Source organism: Callorhinus ursinus, unplaced genomic scaffold (genome assembly GCF_003265705.2).
Source record: "Callorhinus ursinus isolate GAN/ISIS: 27379988/994484 unplaced genomic scaffold, GSC_fseal_2.0 scaffold122, whole genome shotgun sequence".
Taxonomy (NCBI): domain Eukaryota; kingdom Metazoa; phylum Chordata; class Mammalia; order Carnivora; family Otariidae; genus Callorhinus; species Callorhinus ursinus.
In genome coordinates this window covers 724,808-743,728 of record NW_027397184.1, presented here as the reverse complement: position 1 = coordinate 743,728, position 18,921 = coordinate 724,808, and the positions used below count along the sequence as shown (strand labels likewise).

At 57.4% G+C, this 18,921-nt stretch overlaps 1 protein-coding gene across 1 annotated transcript in view; it reads right to left on the bottom strand.

Annotated features, from left to right (window-relative positions):
• VAV2 (vav guanine nucleotide exchange factor 2) overlaps positions 1-18,921 on the bottom strand; it is a 151,029-nt gene that overhangs the window by 37,696 nt on the left and 94,412 nt on the right. The window contains exons 6-8 of the mRNA XM_073889918.1: positions 4,861-4,963; positions 1,863-1,961; positions 581-649 (exon numbers count right to left, since the gene is read on the bottom strand). Coding sequence (XP_073746019.1) covers positions 581-649; positions 1,863-1,961; positions 4,861-4,963 — 271 coding nt within the window. The remainder of the gene's footprint in view (positions 1-580; positions 650-1,862; positions 1,962-4,860; positions 4,964-18,921) is intronic.

The window sequence follows — 18,921 nt, the reverse complement described above, 5'->3', positions numbered from 1 at the left end:
GCCTCCCCCGGGAGACCAGCACCCACCCCTCGAGCTCACGGGGGGCCGCGGGAGGCGGGCAGGAGCCGCTGCTCCCACCAGGCATTCCTGGAGGAAGCCCACCTGCGTGCAACTTCCGGAGCCTCCCGCCAACCCCTCCCCGCTCTGCTGACCACATCAGGGTGAGCCTCTCAGAGGCCATCACCTTCCCGTGTCTGTGTGCAGACGTGTGCAGAACGGGTAGGGGGCCCTTCTCAAAGAGCTGGAGGGGACACATTTCTCTCCGGCTGCTGACAAAAACCTAAACCTCTTCTAGGGCATGTGTGTCTGAGCGACACCCACAGCACAGACAACAGGCTGGAGAAGCTCACAGAAACCTTGTCCTCCTGTCTCCTGAGGCCAGAGTTCTCAGAGGGAAGGGTGGCTACTCCCCTCCTACCAGTCAGTCTGAAAAGCACCCCCTAGCACCAACCAACTATGCACCTGGCAGGGATGCGGCTCCCCGGGGCCCGCAGGGACAGTCGGGTGGGAGCCTGCCTGACACCCGAGCTGGTTAGGAGCCTGAGGCTGCAGGCGCTGAGCCATGGGCTGGGACCCTTACCTCCAGGTTGATGAAGATGGCTGTCATGTCCGCCGGGCTCAGTACCAGCCTCAGGGGGGTCATGTAGTTCTGGAACAGGGAAGCCCCCACTGTCAGCTCGCCTAGAGGGTGCCACCCCCTTCAAGGCCACAGCCGTCAGTGAGGGAGGGGGCTCTGACGACCCCACCAAGGTGCAGGGCCCAGGGGTTCTCCGTGGGGCGGTGACACAGGCCTGGCGCACCACCAGGGCCCGGTGTCGCTGGAGAATGCGTGCATTCTGGGGAGACGTGGGCCTCGTTCTGCGGGGTGACTACAGCATGGAAGTGTGGGGCTGGGGACGATGGAGCCAAGCACCCACACCCACCACGTGGGCAAAGCTCTGTGGTGTCCCACAGGCTGGACTTCAACCTTACTGCAACCCGAGGTGGGTGTTGCAATGGCTGTTTGAGACATTTCAGGAAACTGAGGCCACAGAGGTGAGCACATCATCCAAGGGGACAGGGGACAGAGCCACACTTGCCACCCAACTCAGACCCCTGAGTACGGCCCTAAACCTGCCATCCGAAGAGGGGCCCCCCAGAAAGCCCACCGTGGCACTACAGACAAAGAAGAGCCGGGGAGGTTCTCCCTTAAAAGCAATGTTGGATTTTTACCCAGTAAGCATGGGCAGTTGGCACCAAGGATTCTCAAGTGACAGGGAAACGTCCTTGAGCCAGTGTCCACGGGAGGCCAGAGCAGGGTGGGGGCAGGAGCAGGCCCCTCCGTGGTCCTCGAGGAGCTCAGGAGGCCAGCAGGGAGAGAGGACTGACCAGCCATTCAGGGGGGCACAGGGTCTGCTGTGGAGGTGCCACAGGCTGACGTCATGGGGCCTGACTATGTCCCGGTGGCAGGACACTCACAGCCACTTACGGGGTCGTATTGCTATCACCCCAATTTACAGAGTGGGAAGCTGAGGGCAGAGAATGCCTTGGGGGAGAAGGTATACACAAAGCGCTTAACCTAGCGCCCAGCCTACAGGAGAGAGTATACATCAGGAGCTTTAGCCCAGTGCACTCAGGAGTGGAAGCCAAACTGATGCCCACCTTAGGCGGGAAGGAGCCGCAGAGACAAGCTCAGGACGGCCCCGGGACAGGCCGACGGCCGAGGGCTGGGGGTGGGACCGGAGACGAGGGTGACAGCCCACGAGGACACTGGTAGGCTGGAGCCTGCAGCCTGTGTGGGGAGTGGAGGGCAGGGGGTGCCCGGTGGCAGCTGCGCCCCAGGGGACCGGCGGCACTGGGAGATGGTGGGGGCCTGCACCCACCTTCTCGATGTCCTCCAGGGTCCGGTAGTACTTGGCCTCGGTCTCCTGAATCTCCAGTAAGCAGCAGTTCCTCTTGTCATCCTCGGACATGCCCATTTTCTAAAGGAAGGACACAAGACGTGAGCCAGGCCTGGCCGCGGGGTCACCAGGGTGACAGGGAGGGCCAGGACAGGAGACAGAAGGGGGCCCAAACCCTTCCCCCAACTTCTGCAGATGAGGAAACTGAGGCCCTGAGGGGTGTGCGTGGCATGAACCCGAGGACTGGCAACAGCTTGGAGAAAAGCACGGAAGCTTCTAGAATCTGGGCTCCTGTGGCCCTATTCTGAATTTTACCAGACCAGCGTGGGGCCCTCAGCAGCCAGACCCTCCAGCATAGACAGCAGGTGGGGCATGCTTAAAGCGCCTACTGTGTGCACAGGGAAAGGCTCTGACCAGCTCCCTGAGGACCCGTGTCCACCAACAGAGGGGCCGACCCAGCATCGACCTGTTAGTGCAGGGCTGGGCTTTCCCAGGGTCTCCTGGCCTCTACTTAGGGTCCTGAGGGACCAGCTCAATGGCAGGGGCCACCAGGGCCACGCTACTGCGGCAGGGCCTGCTCCCCACCTCCGAGGGGAACGTGGCCAGAGGTAGGACTGACCAGGAGACTGTGGCCACAGGGATGGGGGACGAAGCTGCAGGTGGGGTCACTGTTCAGAGGCTCTCTGGATTTCTAGACCCTCTCCTCACGTCCTTTTAGGCTGAGTGAGCGACATGGGTCCCTAAGTGAGGCTCTGGGCAAACAGGGCTGGGCCACGTGACATGCCATGTGGACTCCTGTCTGCCCTAACACCATTGTCCTCCCCTAAGAAACGCCCCAGGTGTCTGCTGGGGCCGAGGGCTCCAAAGAAACACGTCAGAGGGGCCACGTCACCCAGGGGGCCAGGGTCAGGTAGGAAGCCCCCCAGGGCTCCTTCCCAAGCCCCCTGTGGCCTGGACGCTACACTGCTGCTCTCGGGGCTTGGGGGGTGGGCATTGGGGGCCCATGATCCCCCTAAAACCATGTGTAAGACTGTGGGGCCTGACAGCATCTCGCTGCGGACAGGGTCCCAGGCTTTTTCCAAGAGATCTGAGACCGCTCTGCGAGGTGGAGGAAGACGGTGCTGGCTGTCTTTACCCGGGCCTCCCTCCACCTGCCACTTACCTGCATGTATCTTATCTGAAGCGTGGAGAAATAAATCACAGAGAGAACCAATTAGCAGTGTCAGCTCATTATCCAGCTGTGCTTGGGAGGTAGGGACGCCTGTCCACATTTACCCAACAGCCCCAGGATCCTGTCACAGTCCTCGGCCCGCCCGCCCAAGTGTCAGCCTGGCTGCGTGGGGAGGGACGGCGCCCAGCCCTTCCTCATGTGTGGGCTCTGAGAGTGGCACCTGCCGTCCTCTGGCTTTATCTTGCTTTGGAAAGGTCTCCAGCTACCTTCCACTTAGACTGTTCAGATAGCCTCAGACATGACCGGGGAGGAAGTAAAACCTGTTTTATTTTGGAGGACGGGCAGGGGGCCAGAGGCCCATGCTGAGAGACTGACAGGACAGCTCGTGAGCAGCACGGAGCATAGTCAGGACACTGGGCAGAGCAGGGCAGGCGGGATGCCAGCCTGTCTCGCCCCCAGCCCCCGCAGGTCCTGCAAAAAGCCCAGGGCCTGCCCTGTGTGCTTCAGGACCAGGGACAGCAGCAGGCTCTGGGGACTGCCCACTCTGGGGTCTCACCAGGCCAGGCACAGACGGGGCCTCTCAGGGGCGTCTCCAGCCTGGAGGCAAGGGGACCTCCAGACGAGGGCCCGGGGCCACTGCATCCGCTGCTCCCACTTTCCCCGCAGGACCCTCAACTTCAAAGGACTTGAGAGTGAGGTGGCCCCAAATCCAGAGGGCTGGCTGGGCTTTCAGGCCAGCTCCAGGAGGGCAAAGCAGAGGGTCTCCATCAGCGGGGCAACGGCTTGGCCTTCCAGCCCCATAACTGGTCCCCCGGACAGGCTCAGGGGCAGAGCTGCCCCACTGCAAGGCTGCCTGGGGGAAGGGCAGCATTGGCCCTGGGCAGACCTGGGGTCACAGGGAGAGGCCCCTGGTAATGGTGGGGACCCCTCAGACCCTTCAGACGCTTCAGGAGTGAAACGAGAAACTCATTCCATCCCGAAGAGAGAGTCTGGGGGCTGTGAGCCCACTGCCATGTTTCTCTGTGCTCCTCGGGGCGAGATGCCAGTGGAGGGCAGATGCCACCAGGGCGGGAAAGGCCTCTCTGAAAGGCCTCGCTGGGGAGCCGCCGCCCCAGCTTTGTTTCTCCACCACCAGCTGGTTACTCCCACACCGCAGGAAAACACTGGAATTTGCTTCTTGAGAAACTCCCCCCCTTTCTTCAGGGAAAGCAAACAGCATAAAAAAGCCTCCACAGTTGGCAAGTGGCGTTTGGGCTGCCCCCCAGGAGCGTGGGGACCTAGGGGGCTGTAGCCTGCCCCCCCCCAGGGCCCCAGCCTCCCCATCCCGGTCCAACAGGACCCCCACCCTCTGCACGGCAGCTGCTGGTCATCAGCCCGCCCGGCAGCAAACCGGTGTCCGAGAGATTATTAGCCAACACCGACTGGAAATAAATATCCTCGCCACATAAAAGACGCACAGCTGGCTAATTGAGCCAGCAGCGGTCTCCTTGCTCTCCGCACAAAGGAGTAAAATGATGCGCGCTCCGGGCGCCTGAGCACCCAGGCACTATTTTCAGACTCCCCAGGCAGGAAGGACTTGGAACCTGGCACACCCTCCAGAGAATCCCGGGGCAGCAGTGTCACACCCCGGGCCCCTCGGAACATATCCCGTAGGGAGGCCCGGGCCCGAGGATGGGCAGGAAGCCCGCAGGGGCCGGGAAGGGCGGGGGTGCAGCCTCGGGAGCTCCCTCTGCCACGGAGCGCCCCCCGCCCCCCGGGGGCTCTGAGCTCTTGGAGCGGGGGCCACGCTGCGAGTGAGGGGCGGCTTACCATGGGCTGCCGTACCTCCACCTTGATAATGTCCTCATAGATGTCGTCCCCCTCGTCTTCACACGGGACACAGTCATAGATGTCTTCCCCGAGGTCATGCTCGCTGCGTGGGAGGGGAGCCAGTCAGGCGCATGGAAACCCGGGCCAGCCAGGTCGGCGCGGGGACGCAGCACCAGGGGCCTCGCGGAGAGCAGCAGGGCTGCTCGGGACCACCGTGAGCCCCCCCCGCTCGGCCTCCAGCTTCTGGTCCACAAGACGGGGTGGCGTACCTGCCTCCCGGGGCCGCCCTGTGTTTACACCAGGCATCCCCTCATGCTCCGCCTGCCCCACTTCTAGGACCTATCGTGACCACGCCCCCACTTCTCCACCCTTGTAGTGATGCTGGGCACTCACGCTGCCAGGCCCACGACCTGGAGCCCTGAGTGCTCTCGGTCCGCCCCGGGCATCCCTGGCGCCTGCAGTGGAGGTGTGCTGGCCAAGGAGCCGAGCTCACACATGGACGCCTTCCCTACCAGGTGGTAAGGAAGCTGAGTGAGTGGAGAGGGACATGGAGCTTGTGATGCAGCTTCAAGAACGAGTGTAAGGAAATCACCACTCACTTTATACTGCAACCAACCTTGTTTCGGCTCCTGACCATGCTCTGATTCTACTCCAGCAGGCTGTCCCCTCGGCCTTGCCAGATGTGGATCCTAGGACACCTCCTCCAGGAGGCCCTCAGGGATCCCCAGCCCAGTCTGGGATCCAGGACCACCCCCTCCACCCCCGGTTCTCTCCAAGTGCATCCCTCTTGCTGTATCTCCCATTATTTTCTAAGTGTCTGTGGATGAGTCTGTCTCTTCCCTGGACAAAACCCAACTTCTTAACCCCTTCTGAGCACTGTTCCCGATAGACAGCAGGTGCTCAGCAAATGACCCAATCCAACCACATGCAACGGGGCAACCGTGCCCCGCGCCCAGGGCTGACCAGCTCTGCAGTCTGCTGTGGGGCCCATCCTCAGGGCAAGGTGGTACTCGGGGGCCAGCCCACCCTGGAGGCCCGAGCCATCCATGCATGGGTTCGGACACATCTCAGAGCCCAGGCTCAAAGCGGCACCTGGCAAAGTTAATTTCCAGAAGGCCCGGAGATGCCGCAGAGCACCTCCCCACCCCACGGCACTGGGTGGCCAGAATTCAGGGCCGGGGGCAGCAGGGGACAGAGAGAGCAGAAATGATACCCAGTAGCTCTTATGAATGGGTTTCTAGCCCCATCCCAAACCCGGCTTGTCATCTGACAGGCTGGGAGGGTGGGGGCAGGGAGAGATCTTTCCAGGTCTACCTGAGATAGGGAGGGAGAGTTTGTACTCGGGAAAGGCCTCTGCAGCCAGACAGAAGGGGTCTCCCCAAAACCCTGGGTGTCTCCCCGTGAGACTGAGCATGACTGGGGTGACACATCTGGGCTTCCCTCTGGGTGGACTCAGGCAGGGGGTAGGTGAGCCAGCTCCTGACTAGATGAGACCCCCACAGGCAGCCGATGAGCAGGGAAGGAGAGGAGGCCGCCGCATTGGGTACTTTACTCTATGCCCCTCCAGGTGTGAGGAAGCCGCCCAACGTTGTCCACAGAACAGAAGCTGGCAGGGGACAGGTCACACCGCGCTAGACCAGCGCACGGACTCGGTAACCACCGCCCACCGATGAGCCCTTCTGGGCCAGCGCATCTGTTAGGTACTTGAAAAACAGCGATCCTTTCTAACCTCACAAACCCCTGGAGGCAGAGAGCCCCGTGGCTGTTTCTGTCTGGATGGTGGTCCTGGGGCCCCGCACCGCAGTGCAGGGCAGCGCCCCAACGGTGACAGAAACTCCGCTCGGAACCAGCAGGAACCCACCATCTCAGAGGCCCGTCCCGCTGGGTGGGTCACTCGGGCTGACCCAAGTCACCTCCCCTGCCTCTCCGGACGCTGTCCCCAAAGGAGACAGCTCTGGAAACCCCGCCCGCCACGTTACTGGGTGTCCAGGCAAGTATCGGCAAGGGTTTTTTCTGGCAGGTGCGATCCACCCCCGATTTCTGTCGTGCAGCAGAGCAAGGCTGGTGACAAAGCCACTGTCAAGAATCCTGACAGTGTGGAACCGAGGGGAGACAGGGACGTTTTCGGGCTGCTAAATTAGACACCTCAAAGGCAGCTGAGGCCATTCCCACCGTCTGAAGACAGACTTCGGCTTTGCTCTGATGGGCTGGGGGATGAAGGTGGGGGGCCCGTGACAGTTAAATATCCTAAGAGCTGATGAAATGAATAAAAAGCAGTGAAAGTAGGCCTGGAGAGGAGCCTCAAGGTCGCCTGGTTCAGGGAGAGCCAACCGCCAGTACGGCAGCCCCCTTCCTCAGCCCACATGGCTACACTCCTATTTTGTATTTCCCCGATTGGCTAATAATGTTTAGGATTTTCTGTGCACTTCTGGACATTTGTGCATCGTCCTTTGTGAAAGGCCTGTTCAAGACTTTCCTCCATTTCTAAAAATTAGTTGCCTTTTTCTTATTAGAAAAAGAAATGGAGCTCCTTATATATTCTGGATACAAGTTTTTCGTCAAGTATGTTTTGTGAATTTTTTTCCCAGTCTCTGGCTTTGGCTACTTATTTTCTTAGTGGTGTCTTTTGAAAAACATTCATTCTCAATTTAAGAAAAGCCTAACTAATCACGTTTTTCTCCTATGGTGTCCTGACTGTATCCTGTGTCCCATCTAAGAAATCGCTGCATCTTTTCTAAGAAATCATTGTTTTCCAGGTGCCAAGGTTTGTCTCCTGTTTTTCCTTCAAAGAGCTATATAATTTTGGTGTTTACACTCAGGCCTCTGATCCATCTCAGATTTCCGCGCACGGTGTGGGGTGGAGATCGAGGTCCGTTTCTCCTCAGGGACATTCAGGAGTTTCAGGTCAATTGTTTGAAAACTTTGTCCCTCCCGCTGGATTGCTTAGAGCCATCTGACCAAAACCACTGCCCACAGAAGTGTGGGTCTACTCTGGAATTTTATAATCTATTCCGACGACCTACTCACCTATGCCTGTGGCAAAAGCAATTTGTTTTGAGTACTTTCGTTTTTTAATAGAAAGTCCTAAAACCAGGTGGTTTAAGTTCCTAGCTTTGTTCTTTTATGAGATTGTTTAAGGCTATTCTAAGGTCCTTTGTATTTCTGTAGAAACTTTACAATAATCTTGTCAAAAAGAACAAAAAAAGGCGCGCTGGGGGACCGGGCACCTTAACAATACCATCTTCCAATCCATGAACACAGTATATACACCACTATTTACGAGGTCTTCTTTCATTTCTCGCAACAACATTTTGTAGTTTTATCACAGACGTTTGGGAACTTAGATAGTCTGGGGCCACTGTGTTGGTCCATTTTTCTCCTCTGCCCATTCTCTCTGTCTTCTCCTCCTGGGGCTCCAGTTCCACATATGTTGGACCCCCCGGCACGGCCCCACGTGTCTGAGGCTCTGCTGGCACGTTCTTTTCTCTGTTCCTTCGGGTATATTCCTTCCGCTGAATGACCTTTAAGTCGGTGACTCCCTCTTCTGCCACCTGCATCTTCTATTAAACTGGGTCCAGGGACTTGTTCATTTCAGCTATCATGGTTTTCAGTTTTAGAATTTCCGCTTGGCCCTCTTTATCCTATTTCCCCTCTGAGGCTCCCTATCTGTTCATTCATTTGGTGCATATTTTCCTCTAAGTCCCTGACCATGTTTATAAAAGCTGCTAATTGTAACATCAGAGTCATCTCCAGGTTGGTTCCTGTTGACTTTTTTTTTTCTGAATATGACTTCTTTTCTTTTTTTTTTTTTAAGATTTTATTTATTTTATTTGAGAGAGAGAATGAGAGAGAGAGCACATGCGAGGGGGGAGGGTCAGAGGGAGAAGCAGACTCCCCGCCGAGCAGGGAGCCCGATGCGGGACTCGATCCCAGAACTCCAGGGTCATGACCTGAGCCGAAGGCAGTCGCCCAACCAACTGAGCCACCCAGGCGCCCCCTGAATATGACTTCTTTTCTGTTTCATTGCAAGTTTGATGACTTTGTATTGAACACCAGACATGACCAATGATATAAAGATTCCATTATTTCTACTGAATACGTGTTCTAACAGACCGTTAACCTGGTTGGACTCAAACTTCAAACTCTGTCTTTCCAGCAGTGAGCAGCAACTGACATGCTGCTGCATTTAGCTTTTGGATGCTGGATTTTTTTTTTTTTTTTTTTTTTTTTGCTGGAAGCCTCCGGGTCTTTCTTGTGTATATGAGGTTTAATGACCAACCAGGGATTTTGGTGCGTTATCAGATCTTGGGGGTTCCTGCTCTCAGGTCCCTCCCTTCCAGCATTTCCGCAACTTTCCAAATGCTATACCAGCCTCGATATCTTTCCTCTGACACCTCCAGCTGGAGGGAGTGCAGCTTTCTACCCAGACTGGGGAGCGCCCTCAGGCAAGGGCTACAGACTCTCCAATCCCACAGCCAGTGAGCACTCCTTGGAGAACCTGGGGTTCCTCCAGGTAACAGTGACATGACACAGTTCTTCCCCCTCTCCCTGTACTCACAGAAGGGACACGACCACAGACTAGGACCCCGGGAACACACCCAGGCGGTTACCCCAACGCATGTCCACTACCACGCTCTCAGCCTGTTTCCTTCCTCAAAATCAACAAAGACAAGGAACATTCATTCATATGGGATCCCTCGTCACATACCCCTTCCCATTCGCCTCTTCTGATTCACTCACGGCTGTGGCTAAAAACAGGCAGCCAGAAACAGGAGACAAAGAGCTGTGTTCTGGGGTCTTAACGTGCAACAGAAAAACCTAAGAAACGCAGGCACTGTCCCTTCTCTGCTCTGCAGAATGTCTGTTACCCAAAGCCCGCTTAAGACCGAAGAAGCGAATCGTCAGTCATCTGCCTATAATGGCCTCAGTTTCCCCTCTTTTGGGGGTCCTCATCATACAGCCGTAGACCACTCACACCCCCGTGCTTTCTACGTTCATCCTTCTTTCACTTACGAAAACACTCTCCCAAACATTATTTAATTCAGGCCAACAAGGACTAAGAAATACAGGTTTGTGCATATTATTTGAAATGACAAAATAGCTGCGCTAGAATTTCACTCATGCATGTTCCACATTATGGAGAAGGAAGGGGAATAAAAGCAGCGGCAAAGAAGGGGGTTCTTATTAAAACAAAATTATGGGGGTGCCTGGCTGGCTCCGTCGGAAGACCATGCGGCTCTTTATCTTGGGGTCGTGGGTTCGAGCCCCATGTTGGATGTAGAGGTTACTTAAATGAATAAACTTCAAAAAACATTATGAAAGTAAATTCAAACATACTCGTTTAGCTCGGCAACTAAGATAAAACACCCATCAGACCTGATTGGTTAAATCAATACCTCTCCTCAGACAGATTCTGTGCCAGCAACTGGACAATGGCGTCCACCCTACGCTGGGCACCTCACCGTCCAGGTGGGGAGACAGACAGGGCCGCAGTTATGCCTGAGATGCAGATGCTTCTAGAATGCAGTGGTGTCACCTGCACGGGCGACACGCCCTGGTTCCCAATAGTTCTGACCCTCTGGCCAACATGGGCATGGATATCCCACTCTCACCTTGTTTTTTAGCAAAGGCATGGTCTCCAAAAGTGAGTTTCCTGATCAGGGTAGGGGACAGATGATATGTCTTAGGCGTCTGTTAAAACAGATTAGTTAATGCCATGACCCGCTGGGTCCAGTGTTGGACCTGACGGCTGTGGTTGTTGGAAGAGAGGAAAAAGAAACAACAGATGTATTTGGGGAGGGGAGCATGAGTCCCCCCCCCGAGTGTCGGAGTGTCCTGAGTGCAGCACACTGACCAGGAGGGAGATCCACCTGCACAAGAATCCTGGCCTCTGGTCTCCGGTGACACAAGCCTCCTGGGTGTCCAGCTATGAGCCGGTACCCAGAATCGGACCTGCATGCGGTCCCACAGGAGAGAGGGCCTCCCATCTGGGCCTGGCACACTTGACCCAACCCCAGCCCCACTTCCCACAGTCCTGCAAAATCCGAAAATGCCTTCTGAATCAGCAGAGGGCAATGCCATCTGCTCTGTGTTGCTTTTGTGTTAGATCGTCTCAATTACACCCTGATTCTTTGCCAATCAACCCCTCGGGCCAACAGAGACTCATCTTGGAGAGATTCTAACTTATCAGAGGCTACACATCATGGAAAACCCCAAGGTCCGTGCCACACAGAAGCTGTGTGCATGTCACGGCACTTGGTCAGCACTGGATGAGAGCTGTCTGGTCCCCACCCCCTCAGGCCTGACAGGGGTACGCCAGGTTGCCAGGGGCAGGAACTTGACTTGCTCGTCCACTCACCCTATGGGGAAGCAGTCAGGAGGAGAGTCTGAGATGGAGCCTCAGCGCTACCAGTTTCTGGCTGTGTCACTCTGGGCAGGAGGACCTACGCCTCAGTTTCCCCATCTGTGAACTAGGAATAACCCCAAGCTCCTGGCGAGGTGGGTGGAAGGATCAGCCACGATGGAAGTGACCAGCAAAGGCCTGGCATTCAGTGGTGCTCAGTAAGTGGCAGCAGCCTGCTACCCCCAAGGGAGGGAGGGGAGGTTCGGCGGGACAACGTTTAGCACAGGGACCTGTGCTCAATAAATAAATAAAACACTGTCCAGGTTTTGAAACACATGAGGCTGGGAGTCCGGAGGCCAGGTCTCCGCGCCGATGATGAGCGAGCCCTGTCCCGCCGCCCACAAGCGAGCCCAAGGACTCTGCAAACGGGGCAGGGTGGGTGGGGGCAGATCCCGGACCAAATGGGAAAGGGCAGGTGAGCGTCCAGGGCTGGGGTCTGACCCACGGCCCCAGCGAGACCCACCCGATTCCCCTCCTCGGACGCGGGGGACCCCGGCCTCCCCAGCCCCCACCACTGCTCCGCTGGGGGGGGCAGTGACCCCCCCTCCTGCCTCCCCCACCACCTCTCCCCAGGCTCCTCCTTTCGCTCCTGCTATTTTCCAACACGCAGCCGTGCTGACAGATGCTAAATCCCAACAATTATTTTCGTCCTCACAATGGCCCGCTGCCCCCCAGAGAGGGCAGGAACCCGCCTTCCCTCCCGCCCCAGACCCCGCGGCCTGGTCCCCCGAAGCCTGGCCTGCCCGCCCCGATTTTGTTACAGAAAGTCAGCTGCTCTGAGAGGCCTGCCACCCGCCCCCACCACCTAAGGAAAATCAAAGGAAGGCGAACAAACTCTCTGCTTTCAGCCTGGGGCAAACCTGTGTGTTTAGAGTTGACATAAAAGATCGCTACTGACAGGCATGGATGTGCGTTCTGGCCCCGGGCTGTCTGAGGATGGGAAGCCAGACACCGAACCACCATTAACTTGTTACTTGGAAACCAAATTGGACACTTCCTGACCCCGGTCCACGCCGCACAGCAGAGAGAGCGGCCCCCCGAGGGCCAGAAGAAGCCAGCTGTGGGCCGGGTGGTCTCACGTAGGGACTGACACATGGACACTCCTCAGCAGACCCTCACCCCAACGTGGGAGGGAGGGGCTGCTCTTCCTACAGCAGGGCCCAGAGAGGGCAAGACAGTCACCCAAGGTTGCCAAGCCGTGTAGGAGCACACCAAGATGAGACCATGGCTGCCAGACTCCCAGAGGGAGCCCAGTTCGCTGGGCCCCATGCTCCCTATCAAACTCTCTCTTCTCCTGGGGTACTTTGTAAGCAGTACAAGTGCATCCCCACCCCCCTGGGCTGGGTCATAAGGGTAAGGCCCAGAGGAATGTCCTGGGCCACAGCAGCAGATGGCTCAGGGGTTCAGCCCCTACACTGTCATGTAGAGTGTGCTGTGTGACCCCAGGCAAGTCACCTACCCTCTCTGAGCCTTAACTGCTTCAACTACAGAATGGGGACAGGACCTACTGTGAAGGTTGAGATGATGGGGCTGGGCACCGGGCCTGGCACTCAGGGACTGCTCCTCGGGTCCTCAGAATGGAAAGAGCAAAGGCTCAGGACCTCCCCACTACTACCGGGCATGTCCTCTGTGCCAGTGTGCAGGGCTCAGGTCAAGCTGCCTGCCCTTAAAGGGGAGCTCAGCTCCGGGGGTGGGGGACAAATGCAGGAAGGCTATGGTGACAAAGACAGTCCTGGTGGGCTTGTCAATCTTCCAGGGAAGGAGCACTTCATTCAGCCTAGTAAGGCCAGGGTGGCTTCCTGGAGGAGGTTACCTCCAGGCTGGGTTCTGTAGGATGCAGATTTGTAAGCGATCACAGCGGGATCATGTACGTGACAGGACGTTTTGCGGTGAAACGCAGGATGTTATGCGTATTCGTGTTTTAAGCAGTACTTCTCTTTTTAAGATTTTTATTCATTTATTTGAGAGAGAGTGTGTACGGAAGAAAGAGCACAAGTGGAGGGCGGCAGAGAGCGGCAGAGGCAGAGGGAGAAGCAGACTCCCTGATGACCACGGGGCCCAACACAGGGCTCGATCCCAGGACCCCGGGATCATGACCTGAGCCGAAGGCAGACGCTTCACTGACTGAGCCGCCCAGGCGCCCCCCTAAGCCACCGAGTCAGTTGTGTATTAATCTAGTCTTTATACTCACAGCATCCCAGAAGTGAGTATGGAGAAAATGATTTAGAGAGGCCCTTACTAGACAGAAGGTAAACCTCTCCTGGCCAAGCCCAGCTGGTCCCTGCTTCCTTCTGGGACCAAGAGGAATATGCACATCTTGGAAACTTCCCTTCCACAGTGGCCTCCCTAGCCTGCAGAGACTGTTAAATCAGGCCACAGAATCGCTGTGACCGCCTTGGTCCTGAAAGGACCTGGGTCTAATTAGGTATAAGAATAAAAATTCAGCTAAGTCTGTGCCGTATCTATGGGCCTGCATACACCTGACTATTTAGCAGGTCAGAGAAGGCACTGGGGCATCTGCTCTGCATTTGTTCATGAGGCCCCTTGTGCAGACTCTGGCACAGGGAATGAGAAAACTGGGGGTCAGGGAGCAGGGTTTCAAGGTCACCCAAGCCCCAGGCCAGCCGGGGCAGCTCAGGCCCGGGCACCAAGGGGCCGAGATGTTCCAGGAGAGCAGTGCAGGAAATCTCAGAGCTGTGGGGAGCAGAGCACTGGGCGGCGAGTCTCACCAGCTGTGGCCAACTGTCTCCATAACCAGAATGAGAAGACAACCCTATGAGCCCAGTTACCGGGCAGGGTTTGGACGGACGGCCCTCTGCCCACCCTGTCCTGTAGCCAGCTCTGGAAGGCAGCTGGTCTAGACCACAGGGGCAGGAGAGAGGCGCCAGGGCTCCAGGGCTGCCTGTCCCACCGCTGGGCCACATGTACAGACATGGTGACTTTGGGGGCAGGACCGCCAGCCCTGAATTCCTGAGTAACCCACAGAGACGCAGCTGAGACCCAGACCCTAGCCCAAAATAAGGCAGTAAGCAGCCTGGCGGGGGTGAGGGAAGGTTTCCTAAATCACACTTTGACAAGTCCTATGCTCCCTCCAAGTGCACTTGCAGCAACACCTCCCCCAGGAAGCCCTCCCCGTCTCCTGGCCTGACCCCCCCTCCCCGTGGATGCCCCCTGGATAGCTTCTGGAGTGAGGAGAGGACTGTGGCAGACCCTGTCACACAGCCCGGGGCAGGCGCCCTGCTGACTCACACGGACCTGGTTCAAACCGCAGTTCCACTCTTTCGCTGGTGTGTGCGGCCACCTCACCTCCCGGGGCCAGTCTCTGGTCCAAAGGGGGAGGTCCGGGACCCACCTGCAGCGCTCCGCGTGGGACAGACCCCGCGTGTGCTCTGCGGACTCTGGCTTCACACCTTCCCCTGGGCCAGGCCCCACAGCAGGAGGGGCCTCCCGGAGCTCCCATAAGGATGGAGAGACCCTCTGCAGGGTTTGGGGCCCCCCGTGCTGCCAAGGATACCCGGCTGGAGACCACACACACCTGGCCCACCGTCAGCACTCCCTCTGCCGTACAAACGGAGACCTGAACGGCCAGATGAGAGGCAGCTCAGCCGCACGGAAGCTGGCCTTGTCGAAGGAGGGCTGTGGCAGGGCTGTGTCCGGCTGTCACCACCTTAGCAGCCCAGAGCCAGGGCCTGAGTTCTGGGAGGCACCCTCAAGCAGTGAGACCGCAGGGCAAGGGGACACCTGCACAGCACCCAGGGCTCCCCGGACCCCCGCCCCCCTCCACCAGCCTCCTCCCACTGTGAGCCTGAGGACGGCGGCCTCCCAGGCTGGCCGGGGGGGTAAGGGGCATCTGCCAATGCCTCTGCTCTGGGGGGCTTTTCTTCAACCTCCTCCAGACTGTGGGGCTGTTGGGGTCCTCCACGGGAGCTGGGGAGGGCTGCCTGTCCCACAGGGCCGGGGGCTGCTGCTTGTTTTTAGCAGGGCTGTTTCTGCATCATCTGATTCCAAACTTGTCCCCCGTGGAAAAGCGATCCTTTGGAGAGAACAGCAGATGTCCCCAAACCCGGCCCCTCCCGACCCAACACAGACGTCCCGACACGTGCAGGTGTCTGTGAAACACTGAATTTTCACGCAAGCGGCTTGAACATCTGGGAACTCGGGACAGTGTTCAAACAAGCTCTCGGTGCAGCGGGGAGAGGCGGGCAGGCAAGGACGGTGGGCGGGGATAGGCTGTCACTCGAACAAGGGTCACAGTCGGGCGCAGTGACTGTCCCCATTCCCTGCCGGGAAGGGGGCCCTCACAGCAGGCCGGCCCCCGCCTCCCTCCCCAGGGACAAGAAGGACCCCCTACCTTAAGACGACGTCCTCACACCCTTGCAGGAGCATCGACTTGGGACACTCCTTCTACATTTTATGCATCTTAAAAAATTATCCCGACGACGCTAATATGACACATTTAAAGCTGCAAAGTCATTTTACGATTCAATAAAGCATGCAGCTATACATTTATAGATAAATTATGTCCCCTGCCGTGCCACAATCAGGTTTGCTTAAGCCTGAAAATCACTCTGACTCCCAGGGAAGTGACGGGAGTGCTAAGCAGTGGGCTCCTCAGCCATAAAGCCGTGGATCCTTCAGGCTTGAAGGGATCCACACTCTGTCAGTTGCTGCTTTCATTTCAGAGGTAGGGAAACTGAGACCCTACGAAGGACCTGACGTGCCCTGAGTAACACAGAATGTCGCCTTTGTTGCTACTCAGCCTCGGATAAGCAGGTGCTTGCCAGCACACCCCCAGTGAGCGGCATGGTGTCACCCGGGGGCAACCGAGGCCCCTTGAAAGGACGAGGGATGTTACAGAGCAAAGCCAGAGCCCAGGTCACGAAGCCCCGGCATCCGGGGGCATGTACCGCAGAGAAGCAGCCCGAGGCCATGCGCCTATGATCTCTCCGAGCTCCCGCCCCAGGGAGCTCCCAGCAACCCTTCCGGACAGGAGCCTCCACGTGTCGGGCCATCGCTGCCTCCCCACGGAGCTGTGGGACCAGGCACCTTCCACACAGCCCTGCCCTTCATGGCCTGCCATCCGTCACCGTGGGCTTTGGCACCCGTCCCCGCCTCCCACCGCCAGCATCCCCAGGCAAGGCGGCTGAGCAGAGCTGGGGGGTCTTGTTACTGTGACCCACCCAAGCCCCCTGGCCTAATTTGGCGCAAGAAACCCCTCCATCCCTTCCTAGTTCCAAAACACAGAAAAGGTGTAGGTTCCAAATCCCAAAGCTGCCGTGTCCAAATGCCGGGAGAAGACCCGGAGAGTGCAGCCCCCCACACCGCCGCAGAAGCATGTAGAGGCTGGGAAGAGAGAGCCAAGTGCCTCTCTTCCCAGCTCCGCGGTCAGTGACGGCGCCCCGGGAGCTTGAAATAGACCATTTAAGTGGCAGTATTTCGTGTTAATTTTTTCAACCAGCTACTCTATTATTCGATTATACATTATTCAGTGATCTCAAAAGCGAGCTTAGAGCACTTGAGAACATAATGTTAGTCCAGCATCATCCATTCAAATGTGGGGAGGGCTCCACACAAGCTCCTGGAACCGTGTTCTGGATCCAACACCCGTGCCGCCCACACTGGGGCCACTAGCCACACGTGGCTGTGGGCTCACAAACGTGGCCCGGTGAACTGGGCTGTGCTGTCAGCGTCAAGCATGCAGACTGGACTCTGAGCCACGGGGGGGGAGAAGGCAAGCTACCACATCAGTGACCGGTTGTGCTGGCTTCCACACTGAGCTAATACCAATTTTCGATATACGGCGTTAAATAAAAATACATTCTTACCATTAATTGCACCTACTTCTGTTTCTGCTAGAAAGTCTACAATCACGCATGTGGCCTGCCAGACAGCATTGCCACGGCTATTAGGAAACCCAGGGAAAAAGCCAGTTTTGGTGAAACAGGTAGACAGGAACCACCATGCCCGCCTGAGGGCTCAGAGTGTTCCCACCGGGCACTGTGCCCCCCGCAATATCACAGATGGTCTTCCCGAAGCTGATCCTGACACCTATGGGTTACACATAGGGAAACCAAGGCACAGAGGTGGGTAACTTGCCAAAGACCATGCAATTAGGAGGTGACAGAGCCCAGGCTCCCAGGCCATGTCCGATGGGACAGGCTTTGCTGCTTCGGACACAAGACGTGGCGGCAGCAGGATGGACAGATTCTTCTGCACGGCCGAGATAGCTGCTCTAGGTGGCCCGGAAGGGGGCTTTCACTGTGAAGCAATATCCTGCGGGCTGAGGACACTGGGGGACATTGGGGACAGTGAAGGCTCTAGACAACTCCAGTAAGAACAAGCCCTCTAAGGGTGTTCCAAAAGGTCCCCCCTGGGAGACCCATGTGACCCCACCCTCCTGGGGTCCTAGGAGGCAGGGGTGGGTCTCATTCCCCTTTATGTTTCCAGCTTCTGACCCTGAGCCGACACACAGGAAGCGTTGGTGTTTAGCTGGCCACTGAACAGATACGTGACCGACTGAAGGAAAAGTGTACGTGGGGCCACTCACACGTGGCGGTCTGTCGCCGGAGCCGCGAGAACCACACCAGCTTCCCTGCGGGGGAGCCAGCATCCGACCACCTCAAACAGCTGCTACGTGTCTGAGGTCTGGGCAACCGGCAGGGCCCTTCGGAAGCACAAGGTGATCATCACTTTGGATGCCTGGCCAAGAGCCCAAGGCAAAGAATGAGTCGGCTGCGCTCGAAATGTCACTGCCTGTTCCCTGCCACCGCCGGCCGTGGGACCCACACCAGTGCCCCAGCTCCAGCCTCGGAGACTTGCAGCCACCTCCCCTCCCCCTGCAGGGCCAGGTAAGCAACGGCAGGTCCGTTTCCGTCTTGTCAATTGCCCTAATGGATAAATATCAATCCCAAGCCCATGGAGACAAGATGCTAGGAAATCGTGCTTTTCAGTAAAAAGAGAAGGGAGGAAAAAAAGCATGAAAAATTTATTAAACTGGAACCACTGGGACCAAAACGTGAGTTAAAGACTCAAATGCATCCCCCTTCCCTGTAATTCATGATTTATGTTGGCAATGACCACAGTCATAAGGAAGGAGGCGTGCTGTTAATGTCACGGAACAGGAGTACTGGCAAGCCCGGCCTGGCTTCCCTGTGTGAGCCGAGTCACATCCCGTGTCTGGCTCCGGGCATTGGTCACGGGGGGAATGGGCACCCCAGGACCACTGTGGGACTGAGGGCACAGGAACACAACCCCAAACGTACACCAGCAGCCACCAGAGGGGGCAGGGACCCCCACGTGGCCGCGGAGGGGAGGCTCCCTGGCTGGTCCGAGGACGTACCTCATGCCTGGTCTGGGCTGCACGAGGCCAGCATGACCCTGTCCTCCCGGAGCCCTCGGTCTGTGCTGACCACGGAGGGACGTTTCTGGAAGGAGCAGACCCTCAGCCTCACATTGGTGACTTAGGAGAAATGGCAGCTGAAGACCCCACTCTTGGCGCCTGACGGGGGCTCTTGGGCCCTGGGCCTTACTTAGTTCCTTGTCTGTGAAATGGGGACCCCGCAGAGCAGACCTTACAAAGAGATGGTGGCGGGAGGGGGGTGGCACCTGGGTGGCTCAGTTGGTTAAGCGACTGCCTTCGGCTCAGGTCATGATCCCGG